Genomic DNA, 26,094 nt, shown 5'->3' with positions numbered 1-26,094 from the left:
TTCAGGGAGTCGAAGCATATGTGTATATACGAAGCTTTTAGCAGCTCCAGATCAGATTCGCAATTTGCAAAACGTGTAACATAATACTCGACTGGTCTCGTTTACCTGGTGTATAAATTGTACTTAGTGATCACTCCGTTTGGCTCCAAGGGCGGTAACCACGATATGAAAAGAGCTTGCGGCGAGCTTACAACCACTTTTATGTCCGCGGGACTCCCAGGGGCTGTGAATAAAAGCGGAAACATTGATCGGGGCTTTTTCTCCGACGGTGTAATACTTGAAACCTCAATTAAAAGACTGTATTATTAAAACCGTAACAACATTGTAAACATCGGATAATCACACGCAGGATGATACTTTCATCAGGCCTGTATAGCATAAAATATAATCTCACCATCTTCTTCGGTGTGACAATAAGTCATCGGGGACGCAACACCGTCGCCTATCCTCGTGTAGGCGAGTACGTGCATGCTGTAATTTGCGTAGCGTCTTAAATTGGTCAGAACCGTTGTTAAAGCGCTTGTTTTTCGAACCTGAAAAAAGGGACGAGAGTGACGCGCTCAAACTCAACCAAACGAAAAATGTGAGCCAATAGGATTTTCTAAAACTGACAAGTTTTAACCGTTACCTCCATCTCGTCAACTCCTCGCCAAGTCTCCTCCATGACTGGCTCGTAGTACAATTTATACCCCTGAACGATTCCATTGGAATGAGAACTGGGGGGTGGCTGCCATGAGACTTGTAACGACTGAGATGAGAGGGCAGCGCAGCGAACGTCTTCCGGCGGCATGCTGGGCACTGCACAGACAAAGTTTTAATTGGCATTGATTCCGCACCACATCCTTCGCCTCCCCTGTAGTTTTAAAAGCTTTTCCGTCGCTCGATTGCACGGTAAAAAATTAAAAATTCAGTATTTGCTCGACTTGAACTCAATCATAAATCGAAGTTCAATTCAGTGAGGATATAATTATTTCCATCCGAATACAGAGCGCAACTTTAGGCCTTCCCGTGCCGCGATTTAACTTTCCAAGGTTCAGTAACTATCGGAAGAGCGGCTCCTCCTCCCGTGATCTCAACTTCAACAGGGTTCAAACGGTCGCGAGTTCGGTAAACTGTTTCCGGTTCCGACGCACCGTCATTCAGAGAACACTTCACTGAATGGCTTCGCATTCCGACAGTACCGAAAATTCCCTCAAAGTAACCACCACCCTCGCTAATCGGCGTTGAAGGGCCCCTTTTGACGGGGATGATCAGCTTGTCATTACCCGCGGTGTGGCTGAAGGATTCCGTCTCGTATCGGCTGTGAATCAATCGACGAAAAGTCGTCTTCTCTCAAGAATCACGTCACTCACCGTCTTCCAACGTCTGGGTGGTTAGTGGCTCTGACAGCGGACCTGAGCCAACCTGGTTGACGGCCTGGGCTACCAATGTGTAACGTGTGTATGCCCTCAATCCAGTGAGATGAAGTTCACCCCCTCCTTCCTCACCATCGCCGGAAACCGGGGTGAAATTGTAGGCCGGGTTACCCGAGCTGGGAACCCATAGATTACGGGTTGTAAGTGTTTCAGGATCGGAAAACTCGAATGTGGCTCAAAGCTTGGTTCAGAGGGTTTATCGAGTAGGTATATGGCTGAAGTAGTGGGTGAATTTTTGAAATTTACATCTCGACATCTAATTATTCAATTTGATCAGGATTTGTTTCATTCAAAAGTATGTCGATCGAGATTCTTTTCAGTCGGATCTATTTTCTGAACAAAATGGCGATCGCGTGAAGTAAAAATTCGATACTCCTGTTCGACTTTTACGACGTTTCTATTCAATTGACAGAAGAATATGACAGAAATAAGTGGGATTAAACAAGGAGAATGTACTATCCATGAATACGGTTGCCAAATTTGAAGTAAAATGGTTCAACAGTTTTCGAGATATCATAGCCAGTACGAAAAATGACACCGAGCAAAATGGTTGACGTATTTGTTAATAACAATACTATTTGATTAATACTTATTGATTAACTTTGATAAAAAATATTGAAATGAAGTTTGATCTACATATTTTTGAATAAAACGAACCAGAATTAAATAAAGTAATTGGTTGTTGAGACACGAATTCTCAAAACTCCCAACTGCTTTATTAGTGGATTATATTGGGTTATTTATGCGAATACAAAGGGATGAAAAACTCCGTTCCAACTGTAAGGTCTCAGCTTTTGCACATGAAATAAGTAAATCGTAAAAAATACGGTGAAATAGGTCTATTAAAATCAAATATATCCAGATACTAGATATCGGAGCGAAAAATTTGCATTCCCAAAATTGTTTCTAACAAAATTATTGGATCAAATGTAAACGTGACATCTGACGTTGAATGAAAGATTCTTATCAAGGAAACTGTCAATTCTACAGACGTAAACTTAGCTGTTGACAACCCTCTATATTCACCACATACGTTGTTTAATATTAATCAAGCCTGACAGGATTTACATGGCTGGTTGGAGAGAATAGTTTCTCCGTTTATATCTGTCCCCCTTACTCTCCTGTTTTCGATTCGAAGCGAGGGGGTTTCATAAGCTAATCAATGTTCCAGGAAGTTGAGTCTGGGTGACGTTCAAGATGGAATCTCATCCGTCAGATTTACATGCTTAGTGTTCCACCTTATAGCCATAACCAAGTCAAAATATACAAATTGGTTATAATTATCAGTCTTGTTTCAATTGGTTTGACGGAGTGAGGAGCTCTTGATGAGGCTAGACGCAGAGCCGGTAATTTTCACAATCATTACAGAATTTCCCGCAATATCTTTGCAATATTTCCCTGCAACTGCGGTGCATCGAGATTCTTGTAAACTTATTTTACAAAACAATAGAACGCAGTGAATAGACGCGTGAAATACACTACGGCTCTGGTTGTAAGTTCCGAAATTTTATTACTAGTAATCAATATCAACATTAAATTCTCGGATTTCCGATCACTGCATATATCTACAGTAATGAAATCATGATCCCTTCGGCAGTACGCAATATTAGCATTTAGTATCCATGAAATGTCTATTATCGATTTATTAGCCGGATGCATGGTGGACATTCAAATTTGCATATATGGTATGTATTTTTAATGCTACGGGCAAAAAAGAACCAAATATATTTCTTGAAAGAAAAAAAAAAACCATCTTCACCGATAAAACAGCTTCGCAAATTGTGCATGGTTCTGGTTTGACATCCTCACCTCCAGCTTAATGCTTTTTCAAGGAAGCTACGTTAAAGCGATAGTTTCATAACCTGGATTTCGGAAGTTTTTATTTTTACCGTCGGAGCGTTTTAGTTTCAACTCACCTGGTTTCTCTGTAGCCAATATTGAAGCTCTGTATATCTCCGTGCCTGAGTTCCGGTATCGGTGGTCCCCAGGTGACGAGGATTTCGGTAGCAGATACGGACCTGGCGGCCAGATTGATCGGAGGACCTGCTGGCCTCTGGGGTTCCGTTCTCACAACCAGATCTGGGGACGGAGCAGATCGCCCTGCGGGTCCTTCGGCGATAACGCGAATGTAGTAGCGAGTCGCTGGCTTCAGATCGTCAATAAGGGCTGCATAGGGCAACGGAGGTCCGGACAGTTCCTGCTGCTGCCAAACTCCTCCTGTAATGAATCCGAGGTTAGCAGGAATACCAGGGCGGTTCTGGATGCAGTTTTCCATACCGACATTTACCGACACTTAGACAAGACACAAACCTTTCTCAAGAATCTTCGACGGTGGGGGATATCCCCACTCGGATTGATTTGAATTCTTGATGAAGGTTTTTGTCTTGACTAAGTATCGGTAAGTATCGGTATGGGAATCTGTATCCAGAATCAGCCTGATTTACCCACTGAGGCTTGCAGTTGTTACGAAATCAAATACAGGAAATACAATTCTTCCAATATCCTATTGATGATCTTCGACACTAGGATCTTGGCCATTCTTGACATCTGTCAAACGCTTGATTGTTCGAAATATTTTACGATAATTTTCGATTGCTACGATAATATTCATACAAAATTAGGTGAAATATTCACGGTTACCGTTAAATAATATGCGGCATTATCGAGAGCGTGTGACATTTTTTCAGCTAGTCACTTAAATTTTTCAGCAAATTATTGGCAGTATTAATTAAAATATCTTTGATATCCTTGGAAGCCATTGAATAATCTATCCTTAAAAAATTTGCAGAGCTAGGCAACAGTTTTTTTTCTAACACCAATTTTAAATTCTCGAAATGAATCAAAATCTACTGAAGTCGGCGAAATCTTAAATCGCGAAGACATCAGAAATCTGACAATGAGATTGGATAATCTACTCCTGACGAAAACCCGAACCGTGCCCGGTAGAAAGTTGCAGACCATGGAGAGCAAGCAAGTGTGTTTTAAGTCCCGTATATATAAATCGCAATGGCGACGTTAGCCACGGTCGAGTGCTTCGATCGTCGGTGAAAGGATTGATTGATCGAGTTTCTTGAAGCAGATGAACGCAATATCGGATACTTAGGGCCGTTCATTAAGCTGGGGGATCCATGAAGTTGTACACTGTATAATATCGCGCGCATCATGCCACACCTTTCATAATTTCGAGAAAAAAATTAACGAAGATATTTTCGATATGAGACAAGATGAATACCTGATTGTTTTTTATCGTCTCCCTTACTTTTTAGATCACGGTGTGCTCTTGTCTGTTTTTTTTTTTTTTTTTTTTTATTGCACAAACTCGGAGAGGTTGAGAAGTAAATGAGTAATGACTTAGCGTATTTATAAGTCTTAGGAAATAATCAATTATTATTGTATAGGCAACTACAGGAGCTGCAGCGTAATTATTTGAGGACGGTCATTCTTCTTATTCACATATTTACATATATTTAATCATCGAGTGAATTTATGCAACGATTAATCCAGTTTTGGCAGAGAAAATACTGTCGACCATGGCATCATTAATCAAACCTATATAAATTACGAGAAATTACACATTCTTCTAATCGAGTAACTATTCTGGCAAAGAATTTGCTCTTGACGTTCAAACATATCATTTGCAATCGTATAGAATATTTCAAGAAGAGATATTCGTATTGCTTTTGATGCGTAAAAGTTTTCCAACACATCGTTCTTTGTCTGACATTTGAAATAATTTCGAAATTTTTAATTTTCAAATCTTCAGATTACATTCAAAGTTTGTTTCAAACGATTGTTAAAAATTCTTGTCCATCTAATTCACAGAAATCTAACCGTAGAATTTAATCTTGCATTTTAAACGCCGTCGTTTTTCGATGATTTTCATTTAAAACACACGCAGTGCTTCGTGACCCATGTTTCGAGAGACTAACAATGTAATTCGCAATTTCTTCCCTTCTTTTTTTGCGAAACTGTGAAAACCCCGTACCTTTCGGACACTAGGTCAACCTCGAAGGGTCTTCTGGTGATTAATGAATTATTCAAACTATCGGGTCAGTCCGAGCGGAGCTTTCGGTATCTACAGATTTCGGGATAAACCCGAAATTGGATAGCCGAATGGTTTACTGTTTCCGCGCAGGGTGTAAAGTTGCTACAATGTAGATCCGGGCCTCGGAGACCCGCGAAAGTTTATTATTACGACCGTAACTCGGCTCGCTCACCTTTTAAATATAATTTATAGCGTCTTAATTGAACGTTAAAGTATAATCTAGGGCCGCCAGGCGTTAGTCGCTTCTCGATTCTGCAGGCCAATTTTCATCCTCCTCTCGCGCTGCCGTGATCACCGGCTCCGGATATAACGTTGCAAATTAGTGGATATAATCATATTTCGTTTCGTGTAATACGCGTGAAACGTCGGGATATCCGACTAGCTTACAATGCTCTTTACAAGGTACTCGGATTTTTCACTCGGAAAATCGTGTATCAAAATATTCACGAGAGACAGTTTTTTAACAGGAAGTGTTGAAATCGAGATTTGGAAAAACAACATTCGATTCGTCATCTTGAAATGTAATTGAAAAGTCGTTTTCCGTAGTTTAAGGACTCGTTATTACGGTGATTTTACTTAAACATTTTTTGTTTAAAAAGATTGGTTGGTCAAAAATCGATAAATTGTATTAGTTATATCACGATTTATAGTCGTCGATTAAGCATTTACCAAATTATTGTATTCCTAAGCTATTTTTCCTAATTCCTCCACATACAAAAGTTACAAATACTGGAATTACAAAGCGAAGTTTGAATACCAATGGATCGTTTCAAACCGTTTAAAAATTGTTAAGAATCTGATAAAGTCGAGCGTTCTCACTTATTGAACATTCGTTTTATTCAGAAAACTATTCTCTGCAAAGTTACTGAAACGGAATTTCTTTTTTTCTCAGTATTCAATTCATCACTGCCATTTGTTGATCGAAATCGGTATCGATGCAACGTTGCGTTAAGTGCTCAGTCCCTCTTCGCATTCTTCGTCTTTTTTATCTAACCTCTTCATGTAATTGGACTCAACAATTTCTCGCACATCTTGTGCACACCTGAGTATCTCCTTTCATTCCCAGAACCCTGATCATGCACTCTATTTTTGCACTCATTTAGACTTCGTCCTACTCATCCCTAGTAACTTCATCTTTACCCTTCGACCTACGCACTTTTCATCTATCTTTTACACTGTTCACTTCGTCTCCACCTTTCAAGCCAATCAATAAACGTCAATCTCGTAGTCTAATAATACCAAGCATTTATTTAACCCTACTGCTTGATTTCCTGGATGATCTTAAGCGCAAAAACCCGAAGTTGAACTCAGTTGCAATCTATTCCTTACCGCACGGGTATAAACAACCCTGAAGTCGTCACAGTTGTGAAGTTAAATATTCAATGATACCAACATGATAGAAAAAAGCGATTCCATGACTTTATAGAAAGACCGAACCAACTAGATTCTTAATCACATTAAATTGAGCCGAAAAGGCATGATTATAAAAGCTTTTGTTTATAATTCCAGTGTGATCAATATTTATATTTTTAAAAAGATTCTCGTCCATTAGGAATTTATTGATAATTTAATAAACCTGAGTATACGAATATCTTGTATTAAAATTAGTTACAAAAAGCGTCAACTTTTGGCCAACCAGCCGCCTTCATTCAAAACATAAAACGTAACAAGAAAATATTGTTTTAATCAAATTTAACTTAATCCACCTCGATCGCGGAGGTTTTGAACCGTTGTGTCATAATTTTTTTTTTTTTTTGTTTTTTATTTTTTTGTTTCTGTTTTGTTCAGTATGTACAATAACCTTGGAGAAGCGAGCTTCGAACCGCTGTCTGCACAGCTAATAATTTCAGCGGAACCGCGGCTATACGCAACTATAAATTTGTGTAAAATTTAATAACAACTTTATAAAGAAGAAGACGGAGCCATGGCAGGTATCCTGCTCAAGTTGAGCTCAGGATAAACTTTGTTTTTGCAGGTTCTGGGTTCAGGGGTTGGTTTGGGTGCGACCGGATTCTCGGGGCGTCGGGACGCGGCTTATTTGAGCAATAGGAATCTAGAAGAGCCACGAACGCTTCTTCGCTCCATAAAACAGGCTTATGCGAGATTTTGGAAATCCCTACTTTCCCTTCCTAAAGTAGGACAATCTATTAGCCGTGCTTACTCTTCCGCGCCGTCATTCCATGGTGTGAAACGCGCTGTGATGACCACCGAATCTCTAAAATCTCACAAAGGTTTTCAAAATTCAAAAGCTGGGGTTCTTTTCCGCACCAACTGTCCATCAGGCGCAGTCTACAATTTTACTCCATCTGTATTATACACCTTATTAATCAGGAAGCAAGGAAGTTGGTGATGTTTTCAAAGAGGAGGACAGAAGATAGCAGCTAAATTTATACATGTACATTGAAAAGGGTAAAAAGTCCTAAAATTTGGCAGCATTTGTGCCAATTTTCGCTAATTTATGGGTCAATGGTATTCGCGCAGTTCAATGGCATTTATGGTGTAACCCGATGTTTCGTCTGTAAATTCAATTCGCTCACCTTCTCCTTCTTTGTACTGAAGTATGTACTTCGTGACTTCACCAGTGTCCTGAGCCTTGTGCTGCCATTTGACATTAATGCTCCTGCTGGCGACCATTGCAGTTTCGAGGGCGTTGGGTGCTTGAGGAGGTTCTGTAACACGAGTCGGCTGATTTTTTCAAGTCGCTAGAAGCCGGGATCCAAAGAGCTTATTTCGAGGAGATTGAATATGTTTTTGAGATTTTATTTTTCCCCTAGTTTTTATTTTTTCATTCCCCGTCCGCCGCAGTACTTTCGCGCAAAGGGTCGCCCAGCTCGCTTCAGGACGAGGCAAAAAAGTCAACCAGAACGGTGTAATTAATTACACTTTGGAATTAAATCTCTCGGGTGATTAATCGAGCGTCAGATTCAGCTTGAATTGCAGCCAACGTTCTCTGCCTAGCGTGTCTGGACTTCGCTGGCAATTCACACTAACTAAGCGTTACTGAAACGATAACGGGGAAGAGAAATGACATGCGCTTAGAAGCCCAGGGCAAAGTACTCGTGAAGGTCCGATTTTGATCCACCTAATTGTGTCTCGTTTCTTTCCAATCCCCATCATCCTCCCTGGACTTTAACTGTCCAACACCTCCGAGCGTGATCAAGCTTCGTTTCCAGAACACGCACTCGATCCTCTTGTAAAAAGACTGGTATTACGTATAATGTGAGAAAAAACGGTGTACCTTGAATCAGAAGCTGCACCAGCTGCTGATCGCGTCCGAAAAGATTGCTGGCTTGACAAAAGTAAGCTCCATTGTCCGAAGCTTCGGCTGAAGCGATCTGAAGCTGAGCCACGACGCCGTCCGGCGTTATCTCTTGCTTTACAGTGACGCTTGAAGAGAAAATACGAATTTATGTTGTGAAGAATGATATCATGCAGGCGTTAAATTAGACTAAGCACGTTATTACGGTTCCCTTCATAAGATATGTAACATTGACCGTTACTTAAGGTAGATTGTATATGGTTGGAAACCAAGACTACCAGCATATGATTCAACTTTGACAAGCCGGAAAAGTGGAAGTTCAGACAAGTTGTATGAAATATTTTTCATGAGAGTAGCTACATTCTCATTAGACGTAAGGTCACCATATTTAAGTTAACGCCGGAATCCAGTTAACGCCGTGTGTGACTTAAGGTTACACCGACCATCAACTTGGAATTTCACTATCAGATATGTTGATGGTTATGATGGCTCGACAATGATAACTTTAAAAAAGCGTGAGATTGGATATTAATACATTCGAAAACTCAATAACAATTTTTCTCACTAGTCAAAGTTGATTAAATCAACTCAAACCTCAATCAACGCAAACGGAGACTTCGGTGTGTAATAAAAAATGACTCGATATTTCCACTAAGCATCGACTAATTGACACTTTGTCAGGTCTAAAAGTCTTTTCTTACCGATAATTCGTCGAAGGATTGAGCTCGACCTTTCCACCCTTCAACCAAGTGACAGTGACCGGTTTATCGCCATGGACTTCGCAGTGTAGCGTCGCGGTATCGCCCTTCTTTATCGTTACCAGACGAGAAGGAGCCGCAAAATATGGAGAGGCTGTCGATAGAGGAGACAGGGTCAACTTCGTTGGATCTCATGAGCAAGGTAAAGTGCATTAGTCTGAAGTCTGCAGGATGTGACACATAATTAACATGCAGAGACCATTGGATCCAGTCGAGTTGTCGCTGTGTTTTCACCGTGTGTTATTGTGCCACGAAGCTGGATCAAAGTTTGAACGGAAGTTTCTGAGACTCTGTGAAATTAGCTACAGTACTAGTTGCTGTAGTTGAAGCTCCAGCTGTTGGAAGATCGCGAATGGGAATCAGACGACACAACGAACGCGATCTTCGTGCTTGTGTAAGCAATCGGAGGAATGGAATTGAATTGAAACGGGTTTCAAACTTGGCGGTAATTTAACCGAGTTGATTATACCGTCGAGGGTTTTCAAATGAATTTTAACGGGGTTAAAACCCCATTCAAGGACAAAAATTTTAACGGCAACGCCATGTTGACCTACTGTACGAAGGAATCTTACTCCCAGGTAGAATAGTCGGGTGATTAAAATCCCGTTTGCATTCATTAAATATTCGATTAACCTCCCGAACTTCTTGGACGTGACTTTGAACCAGCATCGAGTAGTTCGGGTTTGCGTCGTGTTCTGCATCTAAATTCAATTCGCTGCATAGCCTGGTTCTTCAATTCCTGATTCTAGTTCGCAATAATCCACCGGTGACGACGCCAACAGGATTTCAACTTCTCGGACAGGACAGGAACTTCGTATAATGTTTAGAGAGAACTTCGTGGCGTTGAAGGGCCAGACGATTTTGCACTTATTGGCGGTATAAATAATGTGACAATATCACGGTTGGGCGGACTTCTCAGATTTCACGAAAATTGCACGAAATTTAATTCAACTCGACGCAGGACATTCCAAAGGTCCGTTTTAATTGTTTTGGGAGGGTGAAATTCGGTCTGGAAACTAATTATAGGACGCTCTAAGTATCTCGAGTTAGGCGGGATGAAAACTGGTTTCCAGCTGCCATCATCCGACGCGAATTGACGAAAGCCGCATTAAATATAGTTTGAGGATACTCATCGCCGATTCTCGGTCATTAAAATCCCGCTAAATTAAACCTCAAGTTGCTTTAATATCAGCACAAATTTCAAGAAGCTTTTTGAGGTATAAATACACACAAACATTATACCGAGTCCAAGAGAAGAGAAAAATGAGAAAAGGAGAAGCTTCACTTCGATCACAAAGGAGCGAAAGCTTAATGAACAACGAGAACAAAAAAGCTCAGACGAATCATCGGCTTACTTTTACAGGCGGTGAAAAACCAACCGGAATTTCGATTGAAACTGGCTCAGACAATCCATGTAATGTGATCAGGTATAATAGCGAGTATTCTTGAATTCATACTCGGCAAGACGTTTTAAGTCAAAGCAAAAAGCTCCGAGGGTTTTCAACAATTCTTACTACTATAATTGCAATCGTTCAACCGTTTTGAAAGGATCTCTGACGCGTTATCATGGTTCACCAGATGCGCTTCGACTCGAAATTGCGTTTAAAATATTTTTTTATAATGCTAACATTTTTTTACGCGCTTTTCCACGCGTCACGTGAATTTAATCCTATGGGTAGGAATAACAAGAGGCGAAGAAATATAAGAAAAATGAAACGGAGTCGGCAGTTGAAATTGACAAAGAAGAGAATATGAAAGGTTGAAATGAAAGTCGGAAGAAAACCTGGAATAAGTTTTCTAAGTAACGAAATGGCGGGGAAAAACAAGAATTTATGTAAGTTCTGTTCGTTGAATAAGTATTCCCTAAATTTTGCAACGGTGTGATACTTACAGTTGACCTTGAGCTGAACCACCTTCCCGATTCCGCTACCAATACCGTTGCTTGCTTGACAGAGATAAAAACCCTCTCGGTCTTCCTTTACATGCTGGAGCAATAACGTACCGTTCGTTAAAAGTTTTGTGTACATTCTCTCACGCAGCTCTTCGTACTCCCCGGATTTACTTCCTGGAAATTGCATTCGAAAAAATGTTTGAAATGATATTGGAAGGCCCTTAATTAACGATTTATTAAATATCTTTTCAATATAAGCGTCTTGAAATACACCGAATTATGAAAGAAAAAGGCTTCAGGTCAGAGGCATGACTAAAAAAATTTGTCCAAAAGGATTATAATTTTTAATGAAGAAACTAACGATTATTGCAGCAAATAAGCAATTTCCTTATTATTAAATTGTATCATGATTTCTGCAGTGTGTGACGCCTATTGGTTTACAAATTTTAAGGAACAGATCATTATTTGTTCATAATTAATTTTTGATGAATCATCACGTACATCAAAAATATTTTGTAAGAAGCCCCAACTCCAATTTTACGTCGTAATTTGTAATCATTCTGTTAATTTTGTTACCTGCTTACTAAGCGAGGAAACAAATAACAAACATTTCCCTAGTAATTAATTTCCAAACAAATTGTGCTACATTTAATAAAATTAATTCTTTGCCAATGAATAATTCACTTTGAGCGTTTCAAAACTCTTATGACACATGGTTCTTCTGATGTTATGGTTACGTTTGTTAGAATTTTGCCATGTCAACCAAAGTATTCACATTTATAAATATCATGTAAAAGATCCGTCTTTCATTCGAGCTTTTAATCGTGGGGTTCGCTAATGATTTTCGACTCTGCGTAAGTATCCACTCAGTTGGGAATAACCGTTCGGTTCAATTTTTCTAGTCCTTTCCGTTTACTTCTTCTCTTTTTTTCCTCCACGATCTCCCCCTTTTTTTTCTCTTTCGCTTATTTGCACTGAAAGGGGAGCGAGGAATTGCAATTTTTTTACCACACTTTCCCCGGAAAATTTAACGAGATCATATCGTTTGATGTTAAGCGCTATTTTCCATCTCAATTAGGATGTAAAGGCGGAGAAGGAGAGAGATAGGGAGAGAGCTGGGTTTGGTTATAGGCAACTTCGCCGCCGCCGTTGCAAGCTCAAATATTGCAAAAACATATAATACGTGATATTAAGCCTGCCAATATCTCTTCGCAAATAATTATAATTGACAATATTAAATTTTCAGCTGTTCATAGCAGCGTGATGAAAATCTGTTTGTTATATTTACTAAATTTTTCCAATCAAATAACACTTTGACATTAATTTGTTCTTGCATTAAAGTTGAATTACAGCAATACAGTGATAAAAAATACAGTACGAATGATCATATTTAAAAAGAATGGACACACATATTACTACAGATTTTCTGGTCACAGCTATAATTATACTTACTGATTTTCATTTTCTACCTAGAACTAGATTTTTCGATTGTGGTAAAAAATAAAAATAGTTAACGACTGAGCGGTAAACGGAACCAAAATCTTCTTTCGGTGCGGCGCAAGAGAACAGCTTACGTTTTCACGATTTTAGACACTTTTTTGAAACTTTCGGAAAAAGTTTTCTGCCGCACGTGATTCTGTATTAAAAAACGAAGAAAATCAGACTCTATAGGACACTTAACGTTACGATGTACCCGAAAAATGGAATTTGCAAGGTTGCGGCATTTTACCATCCCCTGTTACCGCGATGTAAGTAAGTAAATTGAAATAAAAAAAAAAAAATGAAAAACAAAAATGAAAAACAAAAATGTACTCCATACGACCGATATTTACGCACCCGTGGCCTTCTTCCAGACGATGGTGGGCGTCGGGACGCCTTGGGCCTGACAGTGAAGGGCGACGTGCTTGTTTCGCTCGACGCTGATGTCGGTCGGCTCGACTATCCATCGAGGAGGAACTGGAACGAGAGAGAATAGCGTTAGAATTTAATTCGGGGGGCCGAGAGGGCCTGATTTTTTCTTTAACTTACGGGGCTGAGGTATAACAGTATATATAGGTCTGATATAACATCAGTGTGTATAATAATGTGATAATAATAATATAATTATAAATATAAAAGCGCATGAACTCAGGAGGGCGACAAAATGGCGCCGATGCACGGACGGTGCTGTATTATAATAGTAATAATAATGATGATAACAATTTTATATGTATATACTCAAAAAGCGTGTGTCTTCTATAGTGATTTACTAACATCGCTTCGTTGTATAATTTTACGATATTTATGTATATAAAATTAATAGCATGTATATATATATATGTGTATATATATACACACATATATACATATATGTATATATTGATATATCGAGAGATGTTTATATGGCGACATACAGGGCGACTTGAAGTAACTTTTACTTTACTCCTTATTCGTTGCGATCCTGAGCTCGGGCTGAGTTACGTTTAATCGTTAGATATCACGTATAATGGAATCCAACGATCGGCTGTTTTCGATGTCGTTAGATTCCTCTGCTGTTGATATGATTGAAATTTTTTGAAATTTTTTTTTTCTTCAACCAGGACAAGAAATCATACCGGATTTAATAAAATATATTCTTGGAACAGTATCACATACCTCAAAACGTTGTAAAATTTGCTTTATACTCGTAAGTGATAGTATGCAATATGATACAAAAAAAAGTGATATTACAATTTTTTCGCTCGACTTTTTTTTTTTTTCTTCTCTTGCGTTGCTGATTCTAAATTGACTCACAGACGTCAGATAATGATGAAAAATTGAACCAAGGCTACCGAACGATTCGACACGAAATTTCATTATTGTTAAATGAGAAGAATCGATCAAGCAAAGGAATTTGTACGGTTCGAAATTACTAGCTGGAGGTATTTCAAATAAAAGAATTTCATAATCTCGATGCATTGTATCGCACGATAAAGAAGAAAATAGAAATCGTTTTAAGAACACCCTGTACATCGTTAATGATGAAGGTCCGGGATCTACGTTACTGTGGTGATATAATAACGCTGCATAAGCGAGATACTGTGTAGATACTGTGGGGGGTGGTTCAACCTCTTACAACGGCAATAATATATAATAATCATATTTATATATATATATATAATATAATAATGATAGTAATCCCAATAATAATAATAACAATAATGATGATGATAATAATATTTTACTTGTGAGTAACGATAATAATAACAGCAATAATGAATATCACGAGAACGATAATTTCGTACTATTACTTTATGATACGCAACTTTTTACAAGTTTGGTTGGTGATTTTTTTTTTCTCTTCTCGTGAACGCGAACAGCAAACGAGAATTTCTATTCCAAATTCAATTACTAATATATACGTACAACTACCATAACAAATATCGCGGACAAGGCATTTGCAGGTGTTGTGTTTCAATTTTTCAATTTCATAACACAGTCTTATTTGATATTCCACAAGCTTGTGTAATAAAAAATCCTAAACAACCAGTTGTGCATAATTTTCTTTTTTTTTTTATCAAACAAAACAACCCTCATTGCTTTGACCGCGTTACCAATTTACGGGGTGAATATAAAAAGCATGCAAAAGATTATGTAAAATACAGAGATAGAAAGTGTCCAACGATTGATGTAAAATAGTGAAAGAGTATAGTAAATATATATTATATAATAGAAGATTAAAAAGTGAAGGTTGAGAGAAATAGGCGTGCAAAAAATTGGAGTTTTTTTTTTTTTTTTTTTTTTTTCTTGGTTGCTGTATGTTTCATACAGGTTATAATAACGGTAAATGAGGAAGGTGCAACTGTTACCTTTATGATTCTGTCAAGTCAAACAAACCTCAGAGGGGTCCACGAGATACCGACGCATTCCCAGAGAGCCAAAGCAACGTAAACTGAATACACGCACATTGTGTTCAAGGAGTTCTAGGTTACTGGGATCGAACGCGTCCACGCTAGGAATTTTAAGACCTACCCTTTTCCAATATTTCAAATCTTTCGAAAATGCGGTTGTCTTTGAAGCGAAAATCAGTGTGAATTTTACCGAATGGAAGTTTAACTGGGTTTGTCAAACCTGCAGGGCTAAGCCGCTTCACGAATCAGTGATAAAGATATCCGAGATCAGTTTTGAGGAAGATTTCTGCAATGGATAGGATCGCGCGATAAATTAGTTTCAGATTGAGATTAAAATTAATCGAGGTTTAATTACTTTCTCAGATCCAGGAGCCTCTTTTGAACCAAGAATCAGTTTGCAACGTGTTCTATGGGTTCGTAATACGATACGAAAACTCATCAACAAGTTAATTAAGGACAAGGTTCAACGAAACTTTGAGGAAAATTTTTGCAATTTTAGTCACTACGTTCGCCCAGCGTGCGAGTTGACTTTGATATTATGAAAATATACATTTTTATTTGATATCGGTTCCCGCAGCTGATGTAGAAATGGAAGAAAAGTTCTCCAGTTATTCAAAGCCTCAATTTTTTTGGTTTCCTTATTTGGCGTTGATGAAGTGTTTTATTGTTGCAGTAAAAATTCTTCTAATTAATCTTTGATAGTAAAAATAAGAAGATAAAAAAAAAAGAAAAAAAAAAAAACAATTGCCCTTGGAGTCGAAATTAAAAATGTTACGTTCGACTGAAAGATGGTTTTGCTACGTACTTTTAACTCGACGAACGCGATGCTAGATTAGCGAAATCAGCAGCTACTGTATACATATAATAAGCTCAATTAAATTGAAGGCTCGTGATTAATAATGTAATAGGATACTATACTGTGCTCGGGATGATAAACTATATGCGAATTGTTTACCTCTGTAAAAACTATACGCTTATTATCTTCAATCTACAGCTGTACGTATAGATATATCCTTAAAGTGCACTGGTGTAATTTTCGCATATTGCGAGTACCGTGATAATACAAGAAAACTGAAGGGTATGTAATATTCATTTTCAACAATTTTCTCTTCATTTGGGTCAGCTAAATTCCTAGCGGGAATATTTGGTGATTGCGGATGAATTAGGCGCAGGATTCAAACCGAAAGCGTATATAATGATAATGGCGATTATGATTATGACGATGATGGCGTGATGTTCCTTTCAATTTTGAAGGTGTGTCGAAGGTGGACGGGGAAACGCGACTGCCAATGACAAACTTGAAATTTCCAGAGCTTAAACGCACTGTGTGGCGGATTATATTTTTTGTCTTTTAATCACACACAATGATTATGCCGAAAACTTTGCAGTTAATTACGTAAGAAATTTCTGCTTGATGTCAGTCGCGGATGGTGAAAGGTGAGCTTGTCACAATATACGCGAATTTATAATTAGCGTGTTTTAATTATAATTTAATTAGCTCCGCTTAATTAACCAACTTGTCACAGGAATACGGGAATTTTGTTTCAAGCTCATCCGTTTCTAGGGTTAAACTTTGTCCTGGTCCCAATTCCCCGTTTCGTCGGTGTTTCAACATTCAACCATGTTGGTATGAGAATTTATATATTCGTTTCATGGCGAAGTAACTGTGACGAAAAAAAAAAAAAAGAAAAACAACCATAGCAAATAAATTTGAAAGAAAATTTACCACTTGCGTTTGATCGCTCGTCGAATCAAACTTGAAGCGAAAACGCGAAAAAGTTGAACTGAGTTCGAACAAACCGCGGTACACTTCAATTAACTTTATATTTGTACAGCTGGTAGATAGAAATCACTGCAGAGATGGAAATTACAGACGGAGTTTCTTCGAAGACGGTCTCGTTTAATCACAGAAAATTGGGAAAGTTGCCAGGTTTTTTTTAGATTCAACGATTCGGGTGGTTTATATTCGACAAGATTCAGTCCGTTTCTTTTTCTCTTCCTCTGAGATGAATTTCAGTTTTAAGTTACTAAAAATCGATACGGTCGACCGAATATCTATAATATTCAGTTAGACGGGGGAGCCTTGTTAAAATAATAAAAAACTATCTGTCCAGTGAAGGAACTTTTTATATTACTAAATCCGTCTGTATTTATGCAATTCAGGATATATTCTCACCGGAATGTAACCTGCATTTGCATAAATGCAGGCGGGATTTGCCAAGATGTACCCAGAATTGCATAAGTGTAAGAGAATAGCAGCAAGATGTACCCCGAATTGCATGAATGCAGGCGGGATTTTGTTTAAATGTACCCCAAATTGCATAAGTACAGGCGAATTTTGGTAAAATCCATCCTGAGTTGCATAAAAGCAGGTAAAATGTTTCTCAACGGATGAAAATATTTCGCTGTGTTTACTAAAAATTGTCCACGACTCGACACTTTGGACTCTATCCATGTGTTCGGTTTGGGACCAGGAGAGAGTTTGGGGTTTTGAGGTCGACGGTGGCGGTGGTGGTGGTGGTAGCGATTAGTTACCTTTTACCTGTAGCTTGGCCGTGTACCTGACCTCGGCGGCGGGGTTCGCGGCGACGCAGGTATAGTCGCCGGAATGCTCGGCCGAAAGACTCGAGATACTTAAGAGACTGGAATAGGGATCGAGCTGGGAAACATTGGCGGCGGATGCGAGCTTTGGGGGCAGCTGGAAGGGATTTTGCCCGTCCTTCAGCCAGGATATGGTCAGGGGAGGATCTCCCGCCGCGACCCCGCACACCGTCCGCGTGCGCATCCCCTCAGAGAGTCCCTCTTGGAAGGTAAATGGCTCAATTATAGGGGGTACTGGAAAAGGTCAAGAAAGAGCAGAGAACCATACGTCAGAGCGAGAAAAAGATGGTATGAAAACGAAACTTTGTACCCATAATATGTTTATATATACACATCGTTCGACTATTTGTCGTTTCGGTATATATTTACATGTAGTCCTGCGGACCGCGCGTTTCCAGGCTTCAACGGAATCATCCGACCCCCTTCTTTGGGGGCCGCACAACCTCTCGATGCCGTAGAAATGATTCGTTTTTTCGATACTTCAAGTTTTTAATAGCTATGCTAGCAAGCGCACTCACTGTCTTGTGCGTCAGTTCAAGAACTGCCAAAAAGGCACAAATCTACATTTACTCAACGTTGATATCGAGATATTGTAATTGGTATCAATATTTCGAGTTATCGAAGTATTTGGAATTGATTTGTCTGCACGCAGATTTTCAATTAGAACGATCTCATTCAAATCAACACCGATGTCATTTGGAAATCACACAACAATCTTCACGACTTTCTTTACTGACGAAAGACGATCTCGTTTGGTGTTTCCGGTGCGGCCTGACACGCGTTCAACACAATCACGGTAGGTATGTATATAAAGATATTACGTGTCATTCATATGCGATAGTATAATAGTGATAACAGTATGTATAGTTGATGTATATATATATACAGTATATAGTACGTATAGCATGTAATAGTAACGTAGTTATATAGTGATACAACAGAGGGGTGGCCCCGTGCCCCCCTGCCCCCCGTACATCGCAGACCAAGGCGTTTGTATCAGGCATTCGCAGCAAGACCCAATTTAACGGAACCACCACGTTACTCTTGTCCAGCGTCGGGAGAAGCGTGGTTTATCTTTTTTCTTTCTATCAATTAGATGCAGAGTAAAGCGTTCTACCAAGGATGAATCGAAGAACCAGTAACAATGGTTTACGGAAAAGGTTAGAACGAAACGGTTGCAACCTGATGGAGTAAATCAAACATGGAGGCAAGCAGTGACGATGGCTCAGGTGGACGATGATGGGAAATTGAAACGATAGGAGAGAAAGAGAGAGAGAGAGAGAGAGAGTGTTCACAGCGGGTCATGCGAGGTGTGGATGTGTTTATGCCTATAAGCACACTAGACGCAAATCTCCTCTGAACTTGATCACTGATCGGTACAATTCATCCTAGATGATAGTACTTGGCTTATCCCACGCATGACAAGAGCACAGTGTTGGCCGCACAGACAATATACAGACTTATGTATGTAGTATGTACATCCATTCATACTGGGCGGGCAGGGCGTCGGGCAGTAATGAGGCCTAGTGAGTGATTACCATGAACCACAAGTCGCTGAGTGCGCGACACTTCGGCGGCCAAATTCCTGACCACGCAGGAGTAGTTGCCATTATGATCTGGAGATAAACTTTCAATCGTCAGTACGCTATTGAACTGGTTCACATTGGTCACGGTGACTCGTTCAGAGGGACCCATCGAGCGCCCGTCTTTGAGCCAGGAGATTGATAGCGGCAGATCGCCCCTTGTCACAGAGCAAGTCAGGGTCATCCGTTCACCCAGATGGAGGTCACGGTCGGCGGTGAATGGGCTAATTTTTGGGGGAACTGGAATTACAACAAACACTTCTTTCTTTAATTGAACGGCGATGAGCCTGGTCCTAGTCCACGTTTGGCTCTCTCTTCCTCTCCTCCCCTTTTCCAGTGTTTGCAGACTTCTTTTCCTCGGGAATTTTCCCTGGTTGTAGCAGCCTGTGACCTGCTTCGCAAATCCCTAGATCCGTTCTTTCTTGCGAATGGTTGGAATTCGTTCCGTTTTATTTTTTATTTTTTATTTTGACCACGAGTCCACCGCTCGTATTTATCGTTAATCGTTGATGAAAAATGTTCTGAATTAATGTTCTGATATCTGCTGGCAGCGCTGATTATGCGGTATAGATATCGATTCCTGCGCGTGGATAAACAATAAGGGACACTAACAGCTGACGCAGTTCAAAGGGCGCGATTGTCGAAAATAGGGATCGAGATTGCGTTTCGAATTCAAATTGCAGATGACACTGTAGCCGAATAATAAAATTTCAAATAAGGGGATCACAAACAAATTCGTATTGAAGGGGTTCCAGGATTTATCGCGACCATTCATCGACCATCCACTCGTTTTTAAAACTTCATCGAGAAGCTTTTCCGAGAGTAATCTTCGATACTGGACCAACTCAACTTGCAGTACCAACACTGCCAGAAGCATGCGATGGTAAAAACAAAATTTCAACAAGTTTGTAGAGACTTTCTCCAACTCAAACAATAATAAAATGCAAGAAAGAAGTAGCTATTCTTCACTTCAAGTTATCATTCGGGAAAAGTTGACGGAGTATCAAAAAATTTTCACCAGCGCTGATAGCAGAGATCGGAAGTCTTGAGACTCCTTCGTCTCGAAAGTTTCAATATAACGGTCATAAAGTCATAGATTACAAAGTTGAATATGGATGCTGGTCAAAATTCCGAACAGCCAACATTCAAGCTGACCATCGGATAAAATTTCGTGAATTAGAGTGATCAAAAATTCGAAAGGTTCGCATGATTTACAGGAATCGACAGTGAGACGGTAATTAGTAGTAATAGAAAGTCGGTTCAGGATACAGATTCCTGTATGGACATTGGGATTGTCGGTATAACGTCGGTAAGGGAATCTGTATCCAGAACCGACTTTCTATTAGCTACCGTCATCTTCTGAGAGACTTCAAAAGACTAGCAACATTCGAATTTACAAATTTCGAATTCATAGTGAACCTGAATTTTGATCATGAAAAAATTCGGAATCACAAGCTGTCGAAATGATTCCAGTAAATTGTTTGTCTTGTTAATAGGATCGAGGCCTTACCGATGACTGCGACTTCTCCGGACCTCCGTGCACTGTGTCCCTGTTTGTTCCTGGCCGAGCAAGTGTAGACACCAGAGTCGCCCTGCTTCTGGACGGTGGAAACGATAAGGGTCCCATCGAGAAGTACCTTCTGTCTTAGATCATCGGGAAGCTCTCTTCCTCCACGTTCCCACTTGATTTCCTCGATCGGATATCCAGCGACGGGACACTTGAGCCGAAAACTTTCACCAGCGACCGCGGTTACCTTCGGGATCATGCGAATGTAGGGGAGGCCTGAGGATGAGGAAAGCATGTAAGAGGTGAGACCACGCGTGGTGGAGATTTCAAAGCGAACTCTGAAGCTCCTGAAGGTTTCAGTTATACCGTAAACATTGAGTCGAGCTGCGTGCGTCGTTTTACCCGCCCGGTTCTCGGCTGTGCACGAATATTCACCACCGTCTTCAACCATCACGTGACTTATGTTTACATGGGATATCACGTCTCCGTGGACCGTGACGTACTGCCCAATTACGGACCTGAAAATACAGAAATGAGACGTTATTTTGCAACGATTGCAAGAGCGAATGACGGGGGGAAAAATTCAATTCCAGGCTTCGCGGCCACACTGGCTATGCTAATGCAATTTGCTCTGCGTCAATTTCGTCAGGTGATGGCTGCGTGAAAGATCGCAGACCCGTCAGGGTCCTACAATTTAACGTAATTCCACAGTTTGTTAAGGATAATACTGCATCGGATGAACGGTATCGAACAAAAGAGAACCCAAAAAACAGGTTCTGTCCTTTCGTTTTTATAATTTTCATAAATTATGGCGCATTTCATCAACGAATGAATCATTTGCAAATTCCCTAAAAATATATTCTTTCCTCAGCTCGTCAGTTGATCGCCAACAGTTTGTATAAAATATAAGGAACGATTGTAGGTCGTGATTCAAAAGCTCGAAACACCTCGTCAGAAAATGTATTGACATTGTCGTCAATTCGTTTATCGGGATTTGTAGATGTTACATCGTGATATGGGTACAACCCATAAGATACACCATAAAGTTCATACCTACAGTTATGCCGTGAAAAAAATGTCAAAATATCTGCTGCAATCCTCTCCGTTCGCAGTTTTGAAATTATCTTCTTTATCGCGTTAAGTTTCCCTCACTTGAATTTCGAACTTTAATACTTTTCCTAAACTATTTGCGTCACACGTCCTGAATAAAGACCGCAAAACATGCGGAAGCAGAGACGAGAATAAAAGGGAAAAAAAATGAATGCATAATATGTCTTTTGCAACAATGGCAGGTAACCGGGTACAAATCTGCTAGTAGGTATGCCCATATGGACACAGTGTGCCTTGCATAATGCTGACTGGATGTCAGTTACGCCTGACGTGTCTGCTCGCAAGGGGGCCCTGCATATTATATAATTGTGTATTTTCTCTTTGTCTGTTTCTTTTTCTTTCTTTTTTTTTTCATTTTTCGCACACTCCAAGTGCGGATCGTGGTTTAGCGAATGCAGGATCCTTCGGAATGTGCACACGTTGAAAAATACTTTATTTCTACCGCTATGCATAGGAATATATGTATGCATAACATGTATATACGCCTGCAGTCTTCACCCATTACTCATTTCATAAATATCTCTGTCGTTTGTACTTTGTTTTTTTTTTAACTTGAGTTTTTCGCTCGCTGTTCTTGCTTTATTGCTTTTATTATTGTTATTATTATGATTATATTTTTTTTTTAATCTACATGTCCGGACGCTGGAAATTGAAACTGCAATTCCATCGGTCCTGTTACTACTGCTGCTGCTGCTGCTACTACTACTGGATTTATGGACGTCACTGCCACCGGCCTGACTGGAATTGCATTTTAATTATAAATTATGTTTTGGCACGCATACCCATTTCTCTACGGACTCTAGATTCTAAATTGCTAATAAATTCTCTGCCAATTTTCTCTGAGAAAATGTATATGCGACGGTTTAATTTTATGAATAATATAGGTGTGTGTGTGTGTGTGCAGAGGAAGCTCGGATCTACGGACGTCAATATTGATTGTATTGTTTGCGAAAATAGACCATATAACCTAAGTTATTTTGTTAATTCCATTTTTGCAGAACACTTATAATATCAGTTTAAGAACGTTAAAGTTGACTCAATCAATATGATAACTTTCATCAAAAGACAAGTTTCGATCTTGAGTTGTCATTAAAAATCTAAAAGCGTGACACGCTTTGAAAGTTTTTTTGATTAAATTTTTACACGCTGTCAAAATATCTCTGGTATATACATACGTGAATCCTGATAATCTGACAAAAAAATTTCGCGCTTGATGCGTCGAACGAAAGGAGGAGATACAGGTTGTGGTTTAGGCATTGAAAATTTCCATGGAATGTCCTCGTTAGAATATTTGCGCTACCATAAACCAGCGCGCATTAATTGGTTAACTAGACACTGCGGGTCGAGTTGGATCGTTTTAACGAACCTTTATGCTCTCGCGCTTCAACGAGACCTATCGTATCTTCGATCGGCGGAAATGGAATATTGAAAGCACCGACGACTGAACCTATACCTGGTCCTACTCCTTTGTACCTCGAATCCGTCTCGCCGCTGCATCAACCTCCATTTACCGATTCTCCTATCCCACCATCTGACACCATATTTACTGTCACCCTTGTCGCGTTTCGTAACGGCGAACCCGACGGAATCTCGTCTGAGGTTTACGGAAGAACCTTATCTTCGTGTTTCAATTTCGCTTCTGAACAGCATTCGAGTGTACGTTATACACGTATATATGAGATATATATATGAGATATTCCGCGTCGATTCGACAAGGGTCTGACTCTCACTCTTTCGGATTTTGTCCGCAATTTTTCATATTTTTGTTCCAGTTCTAAAAAGTGTTCATATAATTTTTTTCTTTCGATAGTACAGGAAGCTATATATTTTCCATTGCAGCCTTTTACAGTTTCGCTTTGTCTCAAATAGGAATTAGGTACCTACTTTAGATCTGAAGGACAGTCTGCCTCTTTGAAACAAGCAATTATTCACCCTTTGCGAATCCGATTTCTAGGATCAGATCGAGGAACTCTTTGAATAGCGAGTAAAGGCTGTTTCTGTTTTTACTTTTTTTTTTTTTCCTATGAGAGATATTTCTTTAAGTGAAATATAAAGAGCATTCTGGATAGTTCGCGTTCTACCAGAGAGCCGGTATGGTTTTTCGAACGGACGTGAATTCGGATGAATCGAGCGGACCGAAGGGTGCATTTTTGTTCAATGAATGCGCACCGAGTTGTGGTAACCATGCGGAACGGTCTACTGAATAAAAGTAATCGAAAATGGAGTAAAAAGAAGAAGTCAAAAAAGGGCGGAGGTGCAGCTAGCAGTCGAGATGCAAGAGCGTCGAACGTATTTTTTCAACATTTGCTGAGCCGGCAGGAACCAGGAATTTGCAATTAAGCGCCATTGCCTTCTATCGATTCGGCTCCACGGCTGTCTGCCCGACGTTCCCCGGGTGAAAAAAATTCTAGCAACTGTCAAATTACCCTTGAAAAAATAAAAGTCGGCTCGTTGAGCTTGGCGTCGATTACTACCCGTCCTGCACAATGTGACTTACGAACAAAAATACCGTACACGACGTACAGCCGGGGTGCGTATAATTTGGTAAGTTTGAAATCGAGCAATATTATATTGTGTAACAAGGAGGCAAACTTGGTATTTTCGGACCGAGCGTAAGTTTGCAATATGAGTAGTAGGTGAGCCTAAGACGAATATTGAAAATATTCCTTGTTGCACGCGATACTTTATACAACAAGAGTATGTTTCGCGTTTTTTTCTCGAAGCACGAAATTAAGGTTAGAATCGCTTATGGTCAGATTTGGCGCAACAGCGCATGCGCGTAGTACGGAAAAGACCACTTTCGACTCCTAGGACTTAAAAGTGGTATTTTCTGTACTCCGCGCATGCGCATTCGCAGGCTTACTGGATTGTCATAGAAACGTGTACTTTCCGTACGAAAAACACGCATGTAAAAACGAGGAAAACATGCTTGCTTTGTACAAACGATTTTCCGCAACGAGTTTCAGTCTTTGCTGGCCAAAATTTACCACCACGCATAGAGTGGATTCAGCGGAAAAATTCAGAGCTAGTAAAACGAGAAGTGTACCGAGAACCGGACCAGAGAGCAAACGTACGATGAACAAAAGCTTGAGGCCAACGAACTTGCAGGTTTTGAGATAGGATGGAGGGGAGCAGAGAATTCTGTGGCATCGTGGAGCTTCGTCCATGTCGTGTATCCAGGTGAGTGCAGGTTCATTTCCGAATTTCTCGAGGCTGCAGCCAGACCCGAATTTAACTTTTTGCGGTGACGTTGCGGGCGAACAAATAACAAGCTTTAAGCAAAATCTGACGCATATGTACGAAATGCGATTCGCACCTAGATGCAATTGCAGAGTTCGAGTTTGGCTTCATTTTGACAACTAACGCTGTACTACTTCCAAGGTACACCAAAATTTTCTCTGCGAAATTACACAACAACGTTCAAAGGAAATTTCTTTAATTTATGTCGCATGAAGGATTCCATAAAAGAGGCTAAACAGTGAAAACTTTCCAGATTTTCACGATATCGATTCTCTAAAAGACTGTCGATTGAACGAGATCCATACGACCAGAGTTCAAACGGTTATAAAATTATAAACTTTGTTTAAAAGTCGTTTAAAAATGTTCTTAGTGGTTAAACTATTGACTTTAAAACCATAATCCGCATAACAAATTTGTAGTCGACTGTACGAATTTCCATAAAAATATTTATAGAGAAAGAATCAGTAGCTTCAACGATTAACGAGTAAGGTTTTTTCTTATCTCTTTTTCAATTTAAAAATCCGTATTCGAAAGTTTATAGTAACTAACTAATAGCGCTTAAACCAAAAACTGAAAGTACACTTTTGCAGAGAATTTAATTTTCTACGTAATGTTTCAAAATTAAGTCAGTCTGATCAAACAAGGCTTAGTAGTAACGAGTTTAAAAAAAAAATAAATTACATATTTCCCGTGCTATTTAAAATACGGAAAAATTTGGAGTTCCAAAAACGAGCTTTTAGAATTCGAATAAAGAGATATCCTTTCAGGAGGATTATTTGTTTGCTATTTACAAAAAGTTTTTCGGATTAGAAGGAG

General features: G+C 39.6%; 1 protein-coding gene across 9 annotated transcripts in view; it reads right to left on the bottom strand.

Moving 5' to 3' along the window:
* The window catches only part of LOC124174822 (Down syndrome cell adhesion molecule-like protein Dscam2), a 114,569-nt gene that overhangs the window by 9,947 nt on the left and 78,528 nt on the right, over positions 1 to 26,094 (bottom strand). For 6 of the 9 annotated variants that reach the window (XR_006869009.1, XR_006869010.1, XR_006869011.1 and 3 more), the window contains exons 9-21: positions 21,295 to 21,446; positions 20,932 to 21,204; positions 17,773 to 18,072; positions 13,205 to 13,324; positions 11,369 to 11,542; positions 9,421 to 9,571; positions 8,699 to 8,847; positions 7,998 to 8,129; positions 3,332 to 3,632; positions 1,353 to 1,531; positions 629 to 798; positions 395 to 533; positions 106 to 223 (exon numbers count right to left, since the gene is read on the bottom strand). Coding sequence is in view for 6 of the 9 variants with exons in the window: in XM_046554345.1 (XP_046410301.1) it covers positions 106 to 223; positions 395 to 533; positions 629 to 798; positions 1,353 to 1,531; positions 3,332 to 3,632; positions 7,998 to 8,129; positions 8,699 to 8,847; positions 9,421 to 9,571; positions 11,369 to 11,542; positions 13,205 to 13,324; positions 17,773 to 18,072; positions 20,932 to 21,204; positions 21,295 to 21,446 (2,358 nt within the window). In the remaining 3 variants the exon portion in view is untranslated. Of the gene's footprint in view, positions 1 to 105; positions 224 to 394; positions 534 to 628; positions 799 to 1,352; positions 1,532 to 3,331; positions 3,633 to 7,997; positions 8,130 to 8,698; positions 8,848 to 9,420; positions 9,572 to 11,368; positions 11,543 to 13,204; positions 13,325 to 17,772; positions 18,073 to 19,376; positions 19,662 to 20,931; positions 21,205 to 21,294; positions 21,447 to 26,094 lie in introns of those variants that run through there. The other 3 variants (XM_046554348.1, XM_046554343.1, XM_046554347.1) reach the window with 3 other exon arrangements.

This window comes from Neodiprion fabricii, chromosome 2 (assembly GCF_021155785.1).
Source record: "Neodiprion fabricii isolate iyNeoFabr1 chromosome 2, iyNeoFabr1.1, whole genome shotgun sequence".
NCBI classification, from domain to species: domain Eukaryota; kingdom Metazoa; phylum Arthropoda; class Insecta; order Hymenoptera; family Diprionidae; genus Neodiprion; species Neodiprion fabricii.
The sequence above is the reverse complement of the archived record's forward strand: the minus strand, read 5'-3'. Positions and strand labels throughout refer to the sequence as shown.